Raw genomic sequence first — 18,890 nt, 5'->3', positions numbered from 1 at the left:
GCTTTACCTACAGGGCTTGCTTCCAGTTCCTTATCTGACACCAATTTGCATTGTGAGAGTCTTGAATACAACCTGGCAAAAAGTAAACCCTGTGTTGGGCTCAGTGTTAGAGTACAGTGTCCCAGTACGTCTCCGAGCACAATTCAAAGTGTTGGTGCTGACCTTGAAAGCCCTAAACGGTCTTGGTCCAGTATACCTGAAGGAGCGTCTCCACCCCCATCATTCAGCCTGGACACAGAGGTCCAGCTCCGAGGGCCTTCTGGCGGTTCCCTCATTGTGAGAAGTGAGGTTACAGGGAACCAGACAGAGGGCCTTCTCGGTGGTGGCACCCACCCTGTGGAACGCCCTCCCACCAGATGTCAAGGAAATAAGCAGCTATCCTATCTTTAAAAGACATCTGAAGGCAGCCCTGTTTAGGGAAGTTTTTAATATTTAATGCTGTATTGTTTTTAACACTTGATTGGGAGCTGTCCAGAGTGGCTGGGGAGACTCAGCCAGATGGGCGGGGTATAAATAAATTACTATTATTATTATTATTATTATTATTATTATTATTATTATTATTATCACAGTGGTACCTCTGGTTGCAAATGGGATCCGTTCCGGAGCCCCGTTCGCAACATGAGCAGAACGCAAACTGCGTCTGCTTGTGCGCAGGTTACAATTCACCGCTTCTGCGCATGCGTGTGACATCATTTTGAGCACATGTGCGAGCGACAAAACCCGGAAGTAACCTGTTCTGTTACTTCCGGGTCGCCGCGGGACGTACCCGGAAGTAACGGAACAGGTTACCGAACCTGTAACCTGAACCGAACGTAACAAGAGTTATGACTGTACTGTATTTTTCCGTGTATAAGACGACTCCTATTTTTTAAAACCCCAAATTCAGAAATTAAGTTGTTTAGCTTTTTTTGGGGGGGGGAGGTCACTTCCGCCAATTGCTCACCCGCCTACCTGCCACTGCCAATCACTTGCCACAGCCACTGCCAATCACACACCTTGCCGCAGCTGCCAATTGTTTGCCGGCTCGCAGCCCACCCGCCCACTTGGCACAGCCACCAATCGCCTGCCCAATTGCCGCAGCCACAGCCAATCGCCAGCAGGCCTTGCTGCAGCCACCAATCACTCGCCTAATCGCCGCTGCCAATCTCCTGCTTGCTGCTGCCATTAATCTCGCATCCCCCCTCTGCATTCACTATCCGTGTATAAGATGAGACCCAAGTTTTTAAAGCAAAAAGCACCGTCTTATACACAGAGAAATACAGTATATCTTTATCCCTGCATTGGAAAAGGTTGGAGATAAGGACCCCTGGGTTCCTTCCGTCTCTACACCCCCAAAACTTTGCTAGAGTTTGTGTTGCACTCCCTGCCTTTAACTCCCATCGCGCTTTACCTGCTTGAGCCAAACGTTTGTGGTCATCATTTGATTCTTCTCATCCTAGATTTGAAGAGAACGAGAGAGAGAGAGAGAGAGAGAGAGAGAGGTTGTTTGAAAGAAACGCAAAGCTGCAAACAGAAGCTGCTGTCTCTATTTTGAGGATGGGATTACAGTGGTACCTTGGTTCTCAAACGCCTTGGTTCTCAAAAACCTTGGTTCCCAAACACCGAAAACCCGGCAGTAAGTGTTCAGGTTTTCAAATATTTTTCGGAAGCTGAACATCTGATGCGGCTGTTGGCTATTATTTCTGAGGCGCCTGCCCCAATCAGAAACTGCGCCTTGGTCAAACGGACTTCCGGAATGGATTAAGTTTGGGGCTTTTGTTTTTGCTATTTATTTTGCGTTTTTGGTTTTGAGGCTTTTTTGGTTTATTTGTTTTTGTGACTGTGCGGAATCCAATTCAGCTACTGATTGATTGAGTGAGTGAGTGAGTGACTGTGGAAATGGATAAAAGCACCTCATCCAAACAATGACTATCATTGGTGCAGGTAAGGAAAAATAATAATTTTAATTTTTATCATCTACAATACGGTCTTATTTATTTTATAGTACACTACATTGATTATTGCTTTCATTTTATGGATCAATGGTCTCGTTAGATAGTAAAATTCATGTTAAATTGCTGTTCGAGAGGTTGTTTTTAAAAGTCTGGAATGGATTAATCCATTTTGCATTACTTTCTATGGGAAAGCGCACCTTGGTTTTGGAACGCTTTGGTTCTGGAACGGACTTCCGGAAGGGATTAAGTTTGAGAACCGAGGTACCACTGTAAATCACAAACCAGCCAATTCAGGCTGCCCCGTTGAAGTGGATTTGACACCTGTGCATCAAAGCTTGTTCCAAAAAAGGCAAAAAATGCCTTTTCTGCAGCAAGGGAAATTATGGGGGAATGTGAGCCACATTATGTAACCTCCCCACAAAGAAATCCAGATGAATGTTAATTAAAGAGGTCATCTGGGACCAGAGTCCTCTGCTCTCACTGCTTCCAGGCCTGAAAAGAGGGAGATCTGATATTAGAATGGTATGGAGACCCTATGCTCAGCCAAAGCTCAGTGGCAGAACAGCTGCTTTGGATGCAGAAGGAACCAGGTTCTGCCCTCGGGATCTGCAAGGAAGACTTGCAAAGATGAGTCAGAACAAGTGGAAGACCAGTGATAGATAGATAATTAGATAGATAATTTATTACGGTCAAAGACCAGCTTGAAGACCAGTGAATATATAGTCGATACTAGAATAGAGGAGCCAAGGGTCTGAGTTAGTAGACGGCAACTCCCTAGGTTTGTGTTCACACATGTACTCCTCTTAAACCAGAGTGAGGAGCTCTCCGGCCTGCTTCTTGATATCTGAGAACAAGGTTATCACTTCAAACTGGCCTTGCTCTCCATCTGAAGGGCAATCTCTCTCTGTCTACTTCCTGTCAACTGCAGCCAGATGCAGTTTCGTCAATACATATCTATCCCAACACATAATGTTTTTACGCAGCAAAGTGCAGTCATCTAGGCGAAAAAAATAACACATACATCAGATTGGGCTGCATGCCACCACGAAGCCAGTTCAGAGTGAGGGTTTTCCCACCCTCACTCTGAATGGGTAGGTCTTTATTTTTCTCTCCCGCCCACACTCCATTTTCACATTGCCTTTTCCAATATAGGGGAAACATTTCTGTGCAGCCGCTTTTGTTTTTTTGCAAAGAGCAGCGAGGTGAGTGAACAGACACTGCTTGGGACACATACCACGTCAATCAGCTGAGCAATGGACAGCCCAAACCTGACAATAACGACATCAGAGGTGTTGGGGACTGGCCGGGACCACTTGTTGTATGCATTGAAAAGGTGCTTGAATAGTCTCTCCTCCGCCTGGGTTTGAGTCCGGCCTTGGACTGAGGCTGAAATGGAAATCAAGATTGGGTTAAATTATGGAAAATGGACTTAAAATTTACAGATTGCTCCCCATTGAAGGAGAATTACATGAAGATGATGTACAGATGGTACACGACACCAGTGCAGTTAGGGAAAATGTACAAAACTAGTTCAAATACATGTTGGAAGTGTAAGGAAAAGGAAGGGACATTTTATCATATGTGGTGGGATTGTAACGTAATTTTAAAAATTTGGGAAATGATATACAACGAATTGAAGAAAATGTTCCATTTAACATTTGTTTAAAAACACGAGGCATTTTTGGGGGGGATTGTAGGGAAAGACCTGCCAAAAAGGCTGAAAAACATCTTCAGGTATGCGACAACGGCCGCGAGAGTCCTAATAGCACAAGAATGGAAGACTGAAGAAACCCCAACTAAAGACTCATGGCCAGAAAAATTGACGGACTATGCAGAACTGGCAAAACTGACATATAACCTACGGGACAAGGATAACTGTGACTTTAAGGATGAATGGGGACCCTTTGCAAAGTATCTGAAGATGCAACAAAGCGAACTGGACTTCTTGGCAGGTTTTGAATAAACATTCACAAACTTTGTATTGATAATAATCAGCTAAATAGTTTGAGGATCTATACAACTTTGTAACATGCAGAAAGCAGCATTCTTAGAGAAACCAAAGACTGGAACTGAGGAAAGTCAGGGATGGGGGGTGGGGGGGTTGTGTGGGAGGGGGAGGGAGGAAAAATGGGGGGAAAACAAGGATGATATGTTTTTGGATAATATGTCTTGTTATAATTTTGAATTAAAAAAAAAAGTGGGTGAGCACCACAAAAAAAGAAAAGAAATGGAAATCAAATGTTATGAGTTGGCAAGAACCAGCCTTGAATGCTGAGAATCATTGAAAGTCAGTTATCAAATGCCCCAGATATTAACTGCATGTCAACAGTTAAGGACAGACATCAAAGTTCAACTATAACCTGATGCCCAGAATTAATGCCCCACCTTTCAAAGCACTTCACACACATTTCATCTCAAAAATCTTTACAGAAACCATGTAAATGTAAGGTGGCATTATTATACCCATATTGCAGATGTGAAGACTGAGGCTAAGAGAAAGGGTCAGGGAGAGCGAGCATGCCTTGCCTAAGATCAGTTAGTGAGCTTATTTCTGTGGCAAGAGTCAAACTGGGGTCTCTCCAGGCTCCTGCAGGACAGTCTTGACTACTGCACATTGAAGAAGAGTTTTGATTTGATAACCCGCTTTATCACTACCCTAAGGAGTCTCAAAGCGGCTCACAATCTCCTTTCCCTTCCTCCCCCACAACAAACACTCTGTGAGGTGAGTGGGGCTGAGAGACTTCGGAGAAGTGTGACTAGCCCAAGGTCACCCAGCAGCTGCATGTGGAGGAGCGGGGAAGTGAACCCGGTTCACCAGATTACGAGTCCACCGCTCTGAACCACTACACCACACTGGGCTCTCCAGTACTGAAAGTCTGGCAGGTATTCAGGGAATGCCCAAAGTACGGGAAGGTTGTGAGAATTTATGGCAATGCAGGAACCTGGGAAGTCAACTGGCAGGCGCTGGGAGAATCCTGCTGCATGGAGCCTAGAGATGGCCAAATTGCCTGGCAATGCGAGATGAAATAAGACATGCTCGCAGGAGCGTCAGACTAATGCGCCTGCAGCAGAGGCAGCCAGAGGCCAGCTCCACAATAGAAACCCCCTGGGGAACAGAAGTCCCCGGCCAAATTTCAACCAGCCTCTTTAGCTAATGAGGTTTACCTTCTCCCCACTCTTCAAGGCCATAAGCTTTATGGGCCTTTGCTTATTCCTGCTTTTCACTGCAGAAGAAACTTCTTCTGGGGTGCAGAATGTTAGAATTCCTGCTCCGTGATTGCAGTCATGGGATTGTTGTCTATCACCTGACGGTATATGTTTTGACTCCACAGAGTGGAAAGTGACGGAGACAGGATGTTTGTGTTACAGTGGTACCTCGGGTTAAGTATTTAATTCATTCCAGAGGTCCGTTCTTAACCTGAAACTGTTCTTAACCTGAAGCACCACTTTAGCTCATGGGGCCTCCTGCTGCCACCAGAGCACGATTTCTGTTCTCATCCTGAAGCAAAGTTCTTAACCCGAGGTACTATTTCTGGGTTAGCGGAGTCTGTAACCTGAAGCGTCTGTAACCTGAAGTGTCTGTAACCCCAGGTACCACTGTACTGTGTTCTGTGAAGTGGGACTATTGTCCTTTGTCCTTTATCTCTTTGCTGTCTGATGCTGGAGAGAGAGGGAGCCATGTTGCAGTGCTCTCTGTGTGTTTATATGTAAATAAAGTAGATTAGCCAAAATGCTGAGTTGCTGAGGTCTGTTACACAAGCTGCGAAGACTCTGCAGATCCCTAAGTGTGCCGGTGTCTGTTGGCATCGGTCGCTGTGATATTCGGGCTGAAGAAAGCTTTTGAAGCTCCCGAATGAAAGACCAGGAGGGAGGGAACATGCCAGTCGGGCAAGTGTCTCTGCCATGGTCCTACTCGAGTGTAGGCCGAGATCTTGACACAGAATGCCAATGTCATGGACTGGCAGAGGAATGGTGGGATAAACCAGTTGGGGAACAAAAGGGGGAAAGGCTCAGAGCTTGGGGCAACGATCAGTGGTCAGAGGGAGAAGACTGAGAAGAGATGTCGGAAGCTGAAGGGGTAAGAGGGCTTGGTGAGCTGGGAGCGTCTGTGCCAGAGAGAAATCAAGAACCAGAAGCTGAAGCAGGACAGTGGGAGGAGGGAAGCCAAAAGGCAGAGGTGAATCAGGCTAGTGAAGAGGCATGGGGGTCTCCTCTTCCTGCTGTGACAAGCTCCCCTTCCTCCTGTCTCCCAGAACCAGAAGAGGGGTGAAAAGACCAGAGCATAGGCACGCGGCACGCAGGCACAGTCTCCGATTTCTTGCAAGAAGCCCCGGAGAGGACACAACTTTGATGGCGGTGGGGAGGCTGGGACTTTTAGTCTCGGCAACTGATTTCATGGAATAAGATCTACAGGGCCTGAGCTGCTGAGCTCATTGGGTCTGGAGCTCCGTCTAGTCTGTGAAGCTCTTGTTTCCCTAATAGTTAACTATAGCTTTGAACTGTGTGACTTACTGACACTGGCTTGACTTGTGACAGCCAAGGTCGTTGTAAGATTAATGGGACCCTCTCTCCCTTTTCAGCCAAGGGGTTAGGAGCCTGTTCAAAGTGTCGGTGCTGACCTTGAAAGCCCTAAACGGCCTTGGCCCAGTAGACCTGAAGGAGCGTCTCCACCCCCATCGTTCAGCCCGGACAATGAGGTCCAGCGTCAAGGGCCTTCTGGTGGTTCCCTCGCTGCAAGAAGCAAAGTTACAGAGAACCAGGCAGAGGGCCTTCCTGGTAGTGGCGCCCGCTCTGTGGAACAGCCTCCCATCAGATGTCAAGGCAATAAGCAACTACCTTACTTTTAAACGACATCTGAAGGCAGCCCTCTTTGGGGAAGTTTTTAATGTTTAATGCTGTATTGTGACGGCTCAGATTATTTGCTGATTTCCACCTCATTGTTACCCGTCCCTCCCCTAACCTTCACACCTCTCTGTGATTTTTCACCCCCTCCCTTGATTGTCCCTCCCTCTCCCCCTTCTTGTTGCCTCCTTGCCTGCTCACTCCCATTGTCCTCGCTTGGACTGTATTCTCCTTGGGGCAGGGACCTGTCTGCCCCTTGCTTGTCATGCGACTGACGCCCTCCGTGCACTTGTCAGGTGCGATATGCATAAAGCACCCTCCTCTCTGTTGATTTGGACTGTTTTACAAATCTGATTTCCTTCCATTCAAACTCTCCCTCAGTTCTTCAAGATGGGGCAGAAACTGGCTTCGACTAAGAAAATGGGCAAAAGGCTGCAGAGGAAACAATTCATCCCCCACACAAAAGGGGTCAAGGGGTGGAATATTTCGCAAAATAAACAGGCAGCTCCCATCCATTCAGCCCCTCGCAGCCATGCTAGACTACACTGACGGATTGATGGCCTTAAGGACTCGAATGAGCCATTGCTGAGGCCATCTCCATTTCTTTTCATTAGCGCTGCTTGACGAGCAAATTTGGCATGTAAACAGACGTGGCACTTCATCTCCGTGAGTGGATCTGTCTTCAGGAGCAGGGAGTGGGGTGTCAGGAGAGAAAGATGGTCCAACCTTGGCTGCCAGAAATGTCCCAAGAGTGGTGGTCTTGCCAGCCACAGTTCTCAGATCCAGTGCCGGATTTACGTCGAAGCTAAACAAGCTATAGCTTAGGGCCCCACTCTCTTGGGGGGCCCCAAAAAATTTAAAGGGGGGAAAAGCTCTGGATGTACATTTCCAAAATATAAGATAAAAAACAAATAAAATAAAACCTACGTACAGCAACAGTGTTTTGTGTTGTGTAGACTCCTATGATGTAAGTCATGGGCCCCGCCTGCTAGCCTGCTCCCTAAAATATCACTGGTTTGCTCATTTCTGCATATAGGGTGCCTACATTCTGTTATGTGCAAATGGCTTTACATACCTATTAGGTCCATAAATTACCATATAGCATATAAGGTAAAGGTACCCCTGACCATTAGGTCCAGTCGCGGATGACTCTGGGGTTGCGTGTTCATCTCGCTCTATAGGTCGAGGGAGCTGGTGTTTGTCCGCAGACAGCTTCTGGGCCATGTGGCCAGCATGACTAAGCCGCTTCTGACGAACCAGAGCAGCGCACGGAAATGCCGTTTACCTTCCCGCTGGAGCAGTACCTATTTATCTACTTGCACTTTGACATGCTTTCGAACTGCTAGGTGGGCAGGAGCTAGGACCGAGCAACGGGAGCTCACTCCGTTACGGGGATTCGAACCACTGACCTTCTGATCGTCAAGCCCTAGGCTCTGTAGTTAGGCTACAGCGCCACCCACGTCCCACATATAGCATATATTCAACACAAAGAAACAGCAATAATTTGTTGCTGATGAAGGACAGCTGGACATATAAAGGGTCCCATTACCTTCAGTAGCTTAGGTCCTCATCAAACCTGAATCCGACTCTGCTCAGATCTCATGAGAGTAACATAAGAGCCTGCTCACTCTTCTTTTGTTTTGTTTTGTTTTGTTTTATTATTGCTCTTATCTTTTTTCCTCTTATCACACACACACACACACACACACACACACGCACACACACACGCAAGGCCCAGCAACTCCAACCTCCTGTCCTCACAGTGCCCAACCAGATGTTCAAATGGGAAGCCCATGAGCAGGAGCTGAGCCCAAGAGCAAGACTCTCCCTTCCTGCTGTTTCCAGCAACTGGTATTCAGAAGCATTGCTTGCCCTTGAATGCTTCCCTTGACCTAAAGAAAACTCAAACTCTCAATAAAGCAACATAAACTACAAAAACAATGGTGCAGGTAGAATGCCAGTGGGGCTGCAAGGGCTTTCGAGTGTTTCTCACTGCCTATCACACGTATGGCTTGTTTTGTATAATTGTTTAATTCACACTGAAATGGGAATGCCTGTGTATTGCTGGAAAATCCACTGGAGTACCCTAAGTGGTCTCTGAACTCCTTGGTGGGTTGATAATTAACTATTGTTGTTTTCTGCTAGCTAACACATGAAGAAATGGAGGCAGTGAGAGATTTTACTTTCTTGGGCTCCATGATCACTGCAGATGGTGACAGCAGTCATGAAATTAAAAGACACCTGCTTCTTGGGAGAAAAGCAATGACAAACCTAGACAGCATCCTAAAAAGCAGAGACATCACCTCCGTATAGTTAAAGCTATGGTTTTCCCAGTACTGATGTATGGAAGTGAGAGCTGGACCATAAAGAAGGCTGATCGCCGAAGAATTGCTGCTTTTGTATTCTGGTGCTGGAGGAGACTCTTGAGAGTCCCATGGACTGCAAGAAGATCAAACCTCTCCATTCTGAAGGAAATCAGCCCTGAGTGCTCACTGGAAGGACAGATCCTGAAGCTGAGGCTCCAAGACTTTGGCCACCTCATGAGAAGAGAAGACTCCCTGGAAAAGACCCTGATGTTGGGAAAGATGGAGGGCACAAGGAGAAGGGGACGACAGAGGACGAGATGGTTGGAAAGTGTTCTCGAAGCTACAAACATGAGTCTGACCAAACTGCGGGAGGCAGTGGAAGACAGAAGTGCCTGGCGTGCTCTGGTCCATGGGGTCACGAAGAGTCGGACACGACTAAACAACTAAACAACAAAAACAACCAACTGTCACAGAAAGAACTTCCACGCTGTCTACTTGCACCCAAATAGTGTTTGGCAACGGAGCTGCTTTTTCATTTTATGTTACACATCTAGCTGCAGTTCACTAGGTGTGGAATATGATGAGCGCATGCAAGTGTGGCCCAATTTGACATTTCCAAAAAAACACCCCAAACTGCAACTTCTGGTGCTGTGAAGCTGCAAGTTCTATCCCCTCCCTGCTTCTCTTTCTTATATCCTAATTTGACTCATAATGTACGTGCTCCTCTAATTTGCGTGGCGGTTTCTGTTGCCCTGCAACAGAATCAAAATTGCACTGCCAATCTTTCTCCGGACTCGAAAGCGGCAATCTTTAATTAAGGCTGCAGACTTTTTGTAACGTTAGCTCAGGCAGACTTTCATCACGCCGACTCGGAAGCCCAGATCTGGCACGGAGCCTTCAAGATTGACGTGAAGTCATAAGATTCTGCAAAGTTTCTCTTATTAACCGCTCCCAGCGTTGGAGGCGAGAATTATGGAGTCGTCAAGAACGTGACGTGAATCCGGAGAAAAGGAAGGGCGAAGGAGGTTGATTCCTCTCGCGGTGTCTTTCCAAATCAGGCGGTGATCCTGTCAGAGTGCTTCCAAACACCAAAGGCTGTTGACTAGGAAAGCGCATCTCCTCAGAGCGAGCGATTCTCCCGTCATGTCACAGCCAAAACCATCCCTGGCATTGATGGCTTCCAATGTTCCTTAGGCTTTGTCAAGAGTCATCTGCAGCAGGAAGTATCATCAAGGTAAAAGCTAGTTGTGTGCGCTCTGATGTGCCACTGCAGCTAAGTACACTCAACTCTCACTTCTAACATAACGTACATTGGCTCCCAGTAAGTTTCCGAGCACAATTCAAAGTGTTGGTGCTGACCTTTAAAGCCCTAAACGGCCTCGGCCCTGTAAACCTGAAGGAGCGTCTCCACCCCCATCGTCCAGCCCGGACACTGAGGTCCAGTGCCGAGGGCCTTCTGGCGGTTCCCTCGCTGCGAGAAACCAAGTTACAGGGAACCAGGCAGAGGGCCTTCTTGGTGGTGGCACCCGCCCTGTGGATGCTCTCCCAGGAGATGTCAAGGCAATAAACAACTATTTTACTTTTAAAAGACAACTGAAGGCAGCCCAGTTTTGGGAAGCTTTTAATGTTTGATGTATTAGAGGATTTTAATATTTTTTTGGAAGCCGCCCAGAGTGGCTGGGGAAACCAGATGGGCGGGGCATAAATAATAATAATAATTATTATTATTATTATTATTATTATTATTATTATTATTATTGATTTGCCTTGGGTGTCTAGCTAAGCACCATGATTAGTATAACCAAAGACATTTCTCTGTGTCATGCAACACCCCCTCACTTAGCTGCTAGATAGGAGAACATGAGCCAGAGTTTGGGGATGTGAGATGAGTTGGAAGTTGAAGACACAGAGACCTGCTTGCTTAGTGCTGAATCCAAAGCTGAGACTGATGGAGAAGCAATATCTGTTGGGATGCTGGGAGCCCCTCCATCCTATGCTCAGGTTGTATATCTGGGTAAATAAAAATGCTGCATCATAAAGGCACCGCAGTCTCCACTGACCTTTATTCCAAGGAAACTGAACCCTGGTGTCTCTCGCCCCTTGGAGACTGGGATGGAGCGAAAAATAACAAAAACATTGATAACTTCCTTGAGCATTCTAGTGCAATTTCATTGCCTTTAAAAGTGGGTATGCAACGGCTGAGCACCTTCATAAAGCCAGAGGCTTGTGCACGATGTTAGACATTCTTAGAAAGCCACTTCCGCCTGCAGAGGCGGTAGGGTTGGGGGCGTCACAGCCCCACAACGCACGTGGTGGCTGGAGCCCAGCCCTCATGCGATTGGGGGAATCCCCAGCCGCATCACCCCCTGGCCAGCCAATCAGCTGGCTCTGGGGGCGTGGCCTGCCCTATTTAAGGACACGGCCGGGGATCTCCCTCTTTGCCGCCTACCAGCTTTTCCTGCTTTCCCCACCCTCCCACCCTATAAGGTTTTCGTTCCTTGACCTTGCTATGGACCTTGGTTGGTCGCCGTTGAGGGGACTGGTAGGAATTTTCCCACTTGGCAATTTGGCACCAGCCACTTGGTTTTTGCCTACCTGGTAGCAAATCGTCACAACTTTCTGGGTATTGGCGGTTAGGCATTGGTATTGCTCTGTAGATGAGAGGGGGGAGGAAGCGCCATCACCTGCCCTGCACATTGAAGGGTAGTCCGGTAAAGGATTCCGGGGGGCGTGGCCCTGTTTGAAGCCTAGGGAGGTGAGGGCCTAAGGCATGCCCCCTAGCGGTGACCCCGGGGGAGTTCCTAGTTGATGTGCATCAGCAGGACTTCCTCTACTGGTGGTTAACCCTTCCTGGACTTCTAGCGGACGGGCTGAAGTCGGATATAGTCAGTTAGGACCAATGCCTAAGCCAATACCGCTCATCACCTGCAACCAATAAAGGTGTGGCCTTATTTAGCCCATTGACCTTAATAATTGTGTCATGTGTCTTTATTTTCACTGGGGGGGGGCGGGAACTCGCCACACAAATGAATTAAGCTTTGCAAGAGCTGAGCAACTGGCTCAAGCCCAGTGCAAGGATGAGGAGTCATGTCTGTCTGCAAGGCTGATGGGCACGCAGAAAATCTGGAGATGAGATCTAGGACATCTGCCCGACCAGTTGCATAACAGAGCACAGGTGGCAGCAAAGAAGCATCCGAAACAATTTGCACCTGTGAAGCCACAACGTGAGAAAATTCCCAGAAGGAGTGTGAAAACGACTTCTTCCAGGCTTTTCATGATTAAGCTATATTTAGAGTTTTTAATTTCATTTATTTATTTATTTATTTATTTATTTATTTATTTATTTATAAACCATTTCTTTCCCACCATATTAATAAAGAAAAATCAAAGAGGTGTATACTGTAAAACAGATTCAGGGGACAGACTAATCAAAAACTGAACAGCTGCAAAGGCCTGCCAGCTCAAAGAGCATTGCTTGTTCCTGATTGTGCTTTTCGAAAGTCCATGTAACCGAATTGTCCCTTGTTCTCAATGGTCTTAATTTTATTATATTCCCTAGTGCACACTCATCAGAGCCCTGCCACTCCTGACACCACCTCTTGAATAGACGGCCATTTCTCTGCAAATTCTGAGGTGGAGAAGAACAGGGGCCATTGCGGAGAGAGGACTCAGTTGTTGCCTCTTGCAGCCTTTCTGCCCTGGAGAACCTCAAACAACTTCCTTTAGCCCTAAACTCCCAGCGTCAAAGAGGGTTGGAGGATGGATGGGGGCTAACAGATTGAGGTTGAATCCTGACAAGACAGGAGTACTGTTCCTGGGGGGAAAGGGGCGGGCAGGTGTGGAGGACTCCGTGGTCCTGAATGGGGCAACTGTGCCCCTGAAGGACCAGGTGTGCAGCCTGGGAGTCATTCTGGACTCACAGCTGTCCATGGAGGCGCAGGTCAATTCTGTATCCAGGGCAGCTGTTTATCAGTTCCATCTGGTACGCAGACTGAGACCCTATCTGCCTGCGGACTGTCTTGCCAGAGTGGTGCATGCTACAACTAATCCAGAATGCAGCAGCTAGACTGATGTCTGAGGGCAGCCGCCGAGACCATATAACACTGGTCTTGAAAGACCTACATTTGCTCCCAGTACGTTTCCGAGCACAATTCAAAATGTTGGTGTTGACCTTGAAAGCCCTAAATGGCCTCAGGGAGTATACCTGAAGGAGCGTCTCCACCCCCTTCGTTCTGACGGTTCCCTCACTGCGAGAAGCAAAGCTACAGGGAACCAGGCAGAGGGCCTTCTCGGTGGTGGCGCCCGCCCTGTGGAATGCCCTCCCACCAGATGTCAAAGAGATAAACAACGACCTGACATTTAGAAGACATCTTAAGGCAGCCCTGTTCAGAGAAGTTTTTAATGTGCAATATTTTGATGTATTTTTAATCCTTGCTGGAAGCTGCCCAGAGTGGCTGGGGAAACCCAGCCAGATGGGCGGGGTACAAATCATAAATTATTATTATTATTATTATTATTATTATTATTATTATTATTAAAGACAGCAGGTTCAAAAGGCACTTGCAGCTCATGCACCCAACTGCACAAAGAACTTCAAAAGACAGCCCAAAAGGTGACCACTTTGGACTTCTATGGGCCTGTCCACCCAGCAACAGGAACAAGTTTTAGACAGTGATGCCACAGACACATGTCAACCCTGTTTCCTTTGGAGCACATCCTGTTTTCAGAATGGCTTTCCCCAGGTCAGTGGTTCTCAAATGCTGTTCTGTGGACCCCATGGGGTCTGCGTAACCCACCCAGGGGGTCTGTGGCACCATTCACATAACAAAAACTACCATAGAGATATCATAAATTTTCAAAAATGGGGAGGGCCAATGGCTTGGCTTTTGAAAAACAGGAGGTCCGCAGTACTTAGGTAATTGGGAACAGCTGTCCTAGAAGAAGAAAAACACACACACCCCTCTAACTGAGATATAAAAGGAGGTATTAAGGCTTCTTTTTCATCCTGTCTTCCATCATTTGCAGAATCACCCTAATTACATTAATGAGGTACTTGGATTCAAGGGAAGAAAGAGGTAAGTAAGTTGAGACTCAGGGAAAAGGCTTCTCTCCTACCTGCCAAGAATACAAGGAAACAGCACGCGATGGGTATCATCTTGGCGACTGGGAATCCACCCATAAGCTGATCCCCTGCTGAAATTCTTTTCCCACAGACAGAATGTGCTGAGTGCCCCTTTTCATCGGCAGAGTCTGGCAACCTGGGGGTGGCAAGCAACCCCCAGTTTACCCTTTACGCTGCGGGCAACCATCTTCCTCATCAGGAAAAACACACAGCTGAGCATTAAAGAAGCATCGCTTGGGGGACCATCCTGGGCCAGCGATGGACTGGCCTTGCCTCTGGAGGAGCTGTCCGTGGTCCTGAAGTTTCTGCACTAACAGGACCCCTTGGGGGATGTCCCAAACAGCCTCCTTCTTGGTCACATGCGATGGGAAGCCAGGAAGATGCTTGATTGAAGCCTCCAAGCGGGTCCCCGGAGCTACTCCACAGGGAAGGATTTTGCACGGAAGAATGGGTCCCTACAGGAGAAAGCAAGGAGAATATTGTGAGATGGCATCCCGGAAAGAGTGGTGGTCAAGTGGCCTGAATCTGAGGTTCCAGGAGGGAATATCAGGTGGTTCTTAGAGGAGGGGAAGAGAAGCATGTTAGCACCTGCCCTCTGTAAGCAATATGCACATAAATACATGTATATATACATAAAGGGAAAGGGAAAGGGAACCCTGACCATTAGGTCCAGTTGTGGCTGACTCTGGGGTTGCGGTGCTCATCTCACTTTACTGGCCGAGGGAGCTGGCATACAGCTTCCGGGTCATGTGGCCAGCATGACTAAGCCGCTTCTGGCGAACCAGAGCAGCGCACAGAAACGCCGTTTACCTTCCCGCTTACCTTACCTATTTATCTACTTGCACTTTGACGTGCTTTCGAACTGCTAGGTTGGCAGGAGCAGGGACTGAGCAACGGGAGCTCACCCCGTCGTGGGGATTCGAACCGCCGACCTCCTGATCGGCAAGTCCTAGGGTCTGTGGTTTAACCCATAGCGCCACCCAGGTCCCAGGACCTGGGAGAGCCAGGTCCAAATTCCCCACTCAGTGACCTTGGGCCAGTTGCAATCTCTCAGTCGAACCTACCTCACAGGGCTGTTGTGAGGATTAAACAGGGAGGGGAGGAGAACCATGCTCATCACCTCAAGCTCCTTGGAAGAAAAGGGTGGCGTATTAATAGATCGAAAAAGAGAGTGTGGTTCTGGGACACATATGAAGCCCAGGAAAATGCTTCTTGGTTTTGAAATGAGGAGCTCGGCTCACTGGGTAAAAGCACCGGCTCTCCCAGGCCAGGAGACTCAGCCATGAGATCCAGCTTTCCACTCCCTTTGAAGCTGGAGGATTTGATGGACGTCTGGGAGAGGAGGCCAAAGGAAGGAACACGATTTGCATGCAGGTCTGAGCGCTTTCAAGTCTATAAATCCTTCGCTATTGGAAACTTAGCTGCTCATCAGACGCCCGGACAGGGAAGACGCTGTATATTTCGTCTTGGCACGCCCAGCCCCTCTTGGCTGGCTTTGCTCAATTTAAAATATCAGGTTGCTCGTTGTAGGCAGAGGGCCCAATCCCAGCACACAGCTGGTTTGCGCAAGACCTTGTGCAGAGATTACGCAGGGAAACTTTGAGGCTGACTGCCACAGATCTTCAGGCGAGACAGGTCTCAGTCACCTTCTGGTGATCAGAACTGTGCACGTAAAATAAAATAAGGTGAGCCTGCTAGATCAGGCAAACGGTCCATCTGATTCAGGATCCTGTTCTCAAACCAGAAGCTCCAACGGGGAACCCACAAGCAGGACCCAAGCACTCTGTCCTCCTTCCAGAAACTGGCATTCAGAAACTATTAAGGCAGTGCATAGACCAGCCTTTCTCAACCTGTGGGTCCCCAGATGTTTTGGGACTACAACTCCCATCACCCCTAGCTAGCAAGGCTAGAGCTCGGGGATGATGGGAATTGTAGTCCAACAGCATCTGGGGACCCACAGGTTGAGAACCACTGGCATAGACTCTCCTCCATGACTCTGAATCTCAGGGTCGTAGGTTTGAGCCCTGCGTTAGGTGCACACTTTTGGGTCCCCCAGTGGGTCAGTGCACCTGGCTGTTAACCAGAAGGTTGGCGGTTCAAGCCCAGCCAGAGAAGGTTGTGGGCAGGATTCTTGCATGGCAGGGGGTTGGACTAGATGACCCTTCAACTCTACAATTCTATGATTCTATAAAGCCATCTAGCTTGCCGGAGCAAGCTCTGTTTTTTAACTATGTGCTGTGTAAAAAAATGCTTTCTTTTCTCTGTCCTTTCAACATTCAGCTTCATTGAATGTCCACGAGAGGTAGAGAAACTTCTCCAGTTTCTCCTTGCCGTGCCCAATTTTATAAACTTCTATCATGTTGCATCTTCCTTGCCTTCCTTCATCATCCCATCCCCTTGATAATCTGAGTTGCCTGTTTCCAACTCTACAATATCCTTGTTGAGGCTTCCACAGGACAGATGATGCTCTCAGGTGTGGATCAGGCCGACTGTCTAGCCCATCTTCCATGTTTCAGACTGCAGCTCCCATCAGCCACAGCCAGGGCTGTCACATGAGCAAAGGCTTCTCTAGCCCAAGCGCTAGAGGTTTGTATAGTTAAAGCTGTGGTTTTCCCAGTAGTGATGTATGGAAGTGAGAGCTGGACCATAAAGAAGGCTGATTGCCAAAGAATTGATGCTTTTGAATTCTGGTGCTGGAGAAGACTCTGGAGAGTCCCATGGACTGTGAGAAGATCCAACCTCTCCATTCTGAAGGAAATCAGCCCTGAGTGCTCACTGGATGGACAGATCCTGAAGCTGAGGCTCCAAGACTTTGGCCACCTCATGAGAAGAGAAGGCTCCCTGGAAAAGACCCTGGTTTGGGGGAAGATGGAGGGCAGAAGGAGAAGCAGACAGCAGAGGACGAGGTGGTTGGACAGTGTTCTCGAAGCTACCAGCATGAGTTTGACCAAACTGCGGGAGGCAGTGGAAGACAGGAGTGCCTGGCGTGCTCTGGTCCAGGGGGTCACGAAGAGTCAGACATGACTAAACGACTAAACAACAACAACAACAGCCCAAGCACTTAGAGGGGAACTGCTCTTGCAGACCAGAATCCTGTGGCCTGGTCTGGCCCTCAATACCAAGGGGTTGGGGGTCTCGCATGGGTTGCACGACCCTCAGCAAGAAGCAGATATTTGCAAACGATTCCTTCACAAATGCCTCTGCCTCTGCCTAAATACCTCCTCTCTCTGCCACCCCCTCTTCAAAAAGATGCTTGTTCGGTTTTCATTTTAAACGGGCATTTACTAAGCGCAGCTAAACCCCAATGTTCTTGGCTGCCACTGAGATGCTTAAGGAGTCAACAGCAGGAGAAACGGCGGAGGCAAGATTTGTGGCCGCGCCTGGAAAACCACCGAAAGGCTCCCAGCTGCAGGACGGAAACCTTGCCGTAATCCCGGCATACGGAGAGCTCTGGGCAACCACCAAACTCTGCCACATTTCGTGCCAAGGGTGGGGGGAGGAATGTGGCACGAGGTCAAAGGGCAAAGTGGAGCTGATCAAATCAGTTCCAGTCTCTTCTTTTTCCAGTCTCAAGTTCAGCTCTTCACATCAGCTGGAAATATATTTTTTTTAAGTCCTCGTGAAAATTTGCCAGCATTTTAGTGCATAAAAAGGTAAAGGTAAAGGGACCCCTGACCATTAGGTCCAGTTGTGACCGACTCTGGGGTTGAGGGGCTCATCTTGCTTTATTGCCCGAGGGAGCCGGAGTACAGCTTCCGGGTCATGTGGCCAGCATGACCAAGCCGCTTCTGGAGAACCAGAGCAGCACACGGAAACGCCATTTACCTTCCCACCAAAGTGGTACCTATTTATCTACTTGCATTTTGACGTGCTTTCGAACTGCTAGGTTGGCAGGAGATTTTAGTTCATACACATCCCATATTTTCCTCCAAGGAGTTCAAGGTGGCATTCTTAGTTTTCTCCCTTATTTCATCCCCCACAACAACCCTGTGAGGTAGGTTAGGCTGAGAGCCATTTGCACACAAGGAGCTTAGTGGCTGTGGGTATTTTTAACCCTGGTTTCCCAAGTCCCAGGTCACCTAATAGCTCTCCATCTTATTCCACTTTCTGGAAGGAGGATGTTGAAGTGAATAAGATGGATATGGGGGGCGCTAATATTTTCCTGTGGAGATTGAGCAGGGAAGTCCCCGTGCTCAGGGACAGACTCCATGTTGCTCAGGGTCAATCCCCAGCACTCCCAGTTACAGGAGAGTAAGGTAGCCAGGGTTGCCAGCCACTAGCCACAACGGCTATGCCACGCCTCTACAGTCAGAGGCAGTAAACTTTCTGAATATCGGTTGCTTGAAACTGCAGGATCCTGCTTGCGGAACCTCCCTTTGGGGCAGCTGAACACTGGGCTGGATGGGGCCCCTTCGGCCTGATCCAGCAAGCACTTCTTAAGTTCTTGTGTCTAGGGAGCCACTATCAGTCGGAGTAAACAGCACCCGTCTGGGTGGAGAAACAGACAGGCCCCTTCCTATATATTTCCACTGACAAACACACGTCTTCCCAAGCCCATCAGATGGAGGCTGGCCCCTCCCCCACTTTACTTAACTGATTAATTTCATGCAGATCCCCCTCATAAATCAAGGTCTTAACAGTGAGCAATGCACAGGACTGCACCCTCCTTTTGGAAGTTCTGCA

The 18,890-nt window shown here is 48.2% G+C and overlaps 1 protein-coding gene across 1 annotated transcript in view; it reads right to left on the bottom strand.

Annotated features, from left to right (window-relative positions):
* CHRNA2 (cholinergic receptor nicotinic alpha 2 subunit) overlaps positions 1 to 18,890 on the bottom strand; it is a gene marked incomplete at its 3' end in the record, with an annotated part of 29,553 nt that overhangs the window by 8,844 nt on the left and 1,819 nt on the right. Inside the window, exons 2-4 of the mRNA XM_083605275.1 lie at positions 14,201 to 14,662; positions 3,172 to 3,323; positions 1,394 to 1,438 (exon numbers count right to left, since the gene is read on the bottom strand). Of these exons, the coding sequence (XP_083461401.1) occupies positions 1,394 to 1,438; positions 3,172 to 3,323; positions 14,201 to 14,264 (261 nt within the window). The 5' untranslated portion in view covers positions 14,265 to 14,662. The remainder of the gene's footprint in view (positions 1 to 1,393; positions 1,439 to 3,171; positions 3,324 to 14,200; positions 14,663 to 18,890) is intronic.

Source organism: Podarcis filfolensis (genome assembly GCF_964270895.1).
Source record: "Podarcis filfolensis genome assembly, chromosome: 3".
In the NCBI taxonomy this organism is placed as follows: Eukaryota; Metazoa; Chordata; class Lepidosauria; order Squamata; family Lacertidae; genus Podarcis; species Podarcis filfolensis.
This window is presented reverse-complemented; position numbering and strand designations above follow the sequence as displayed.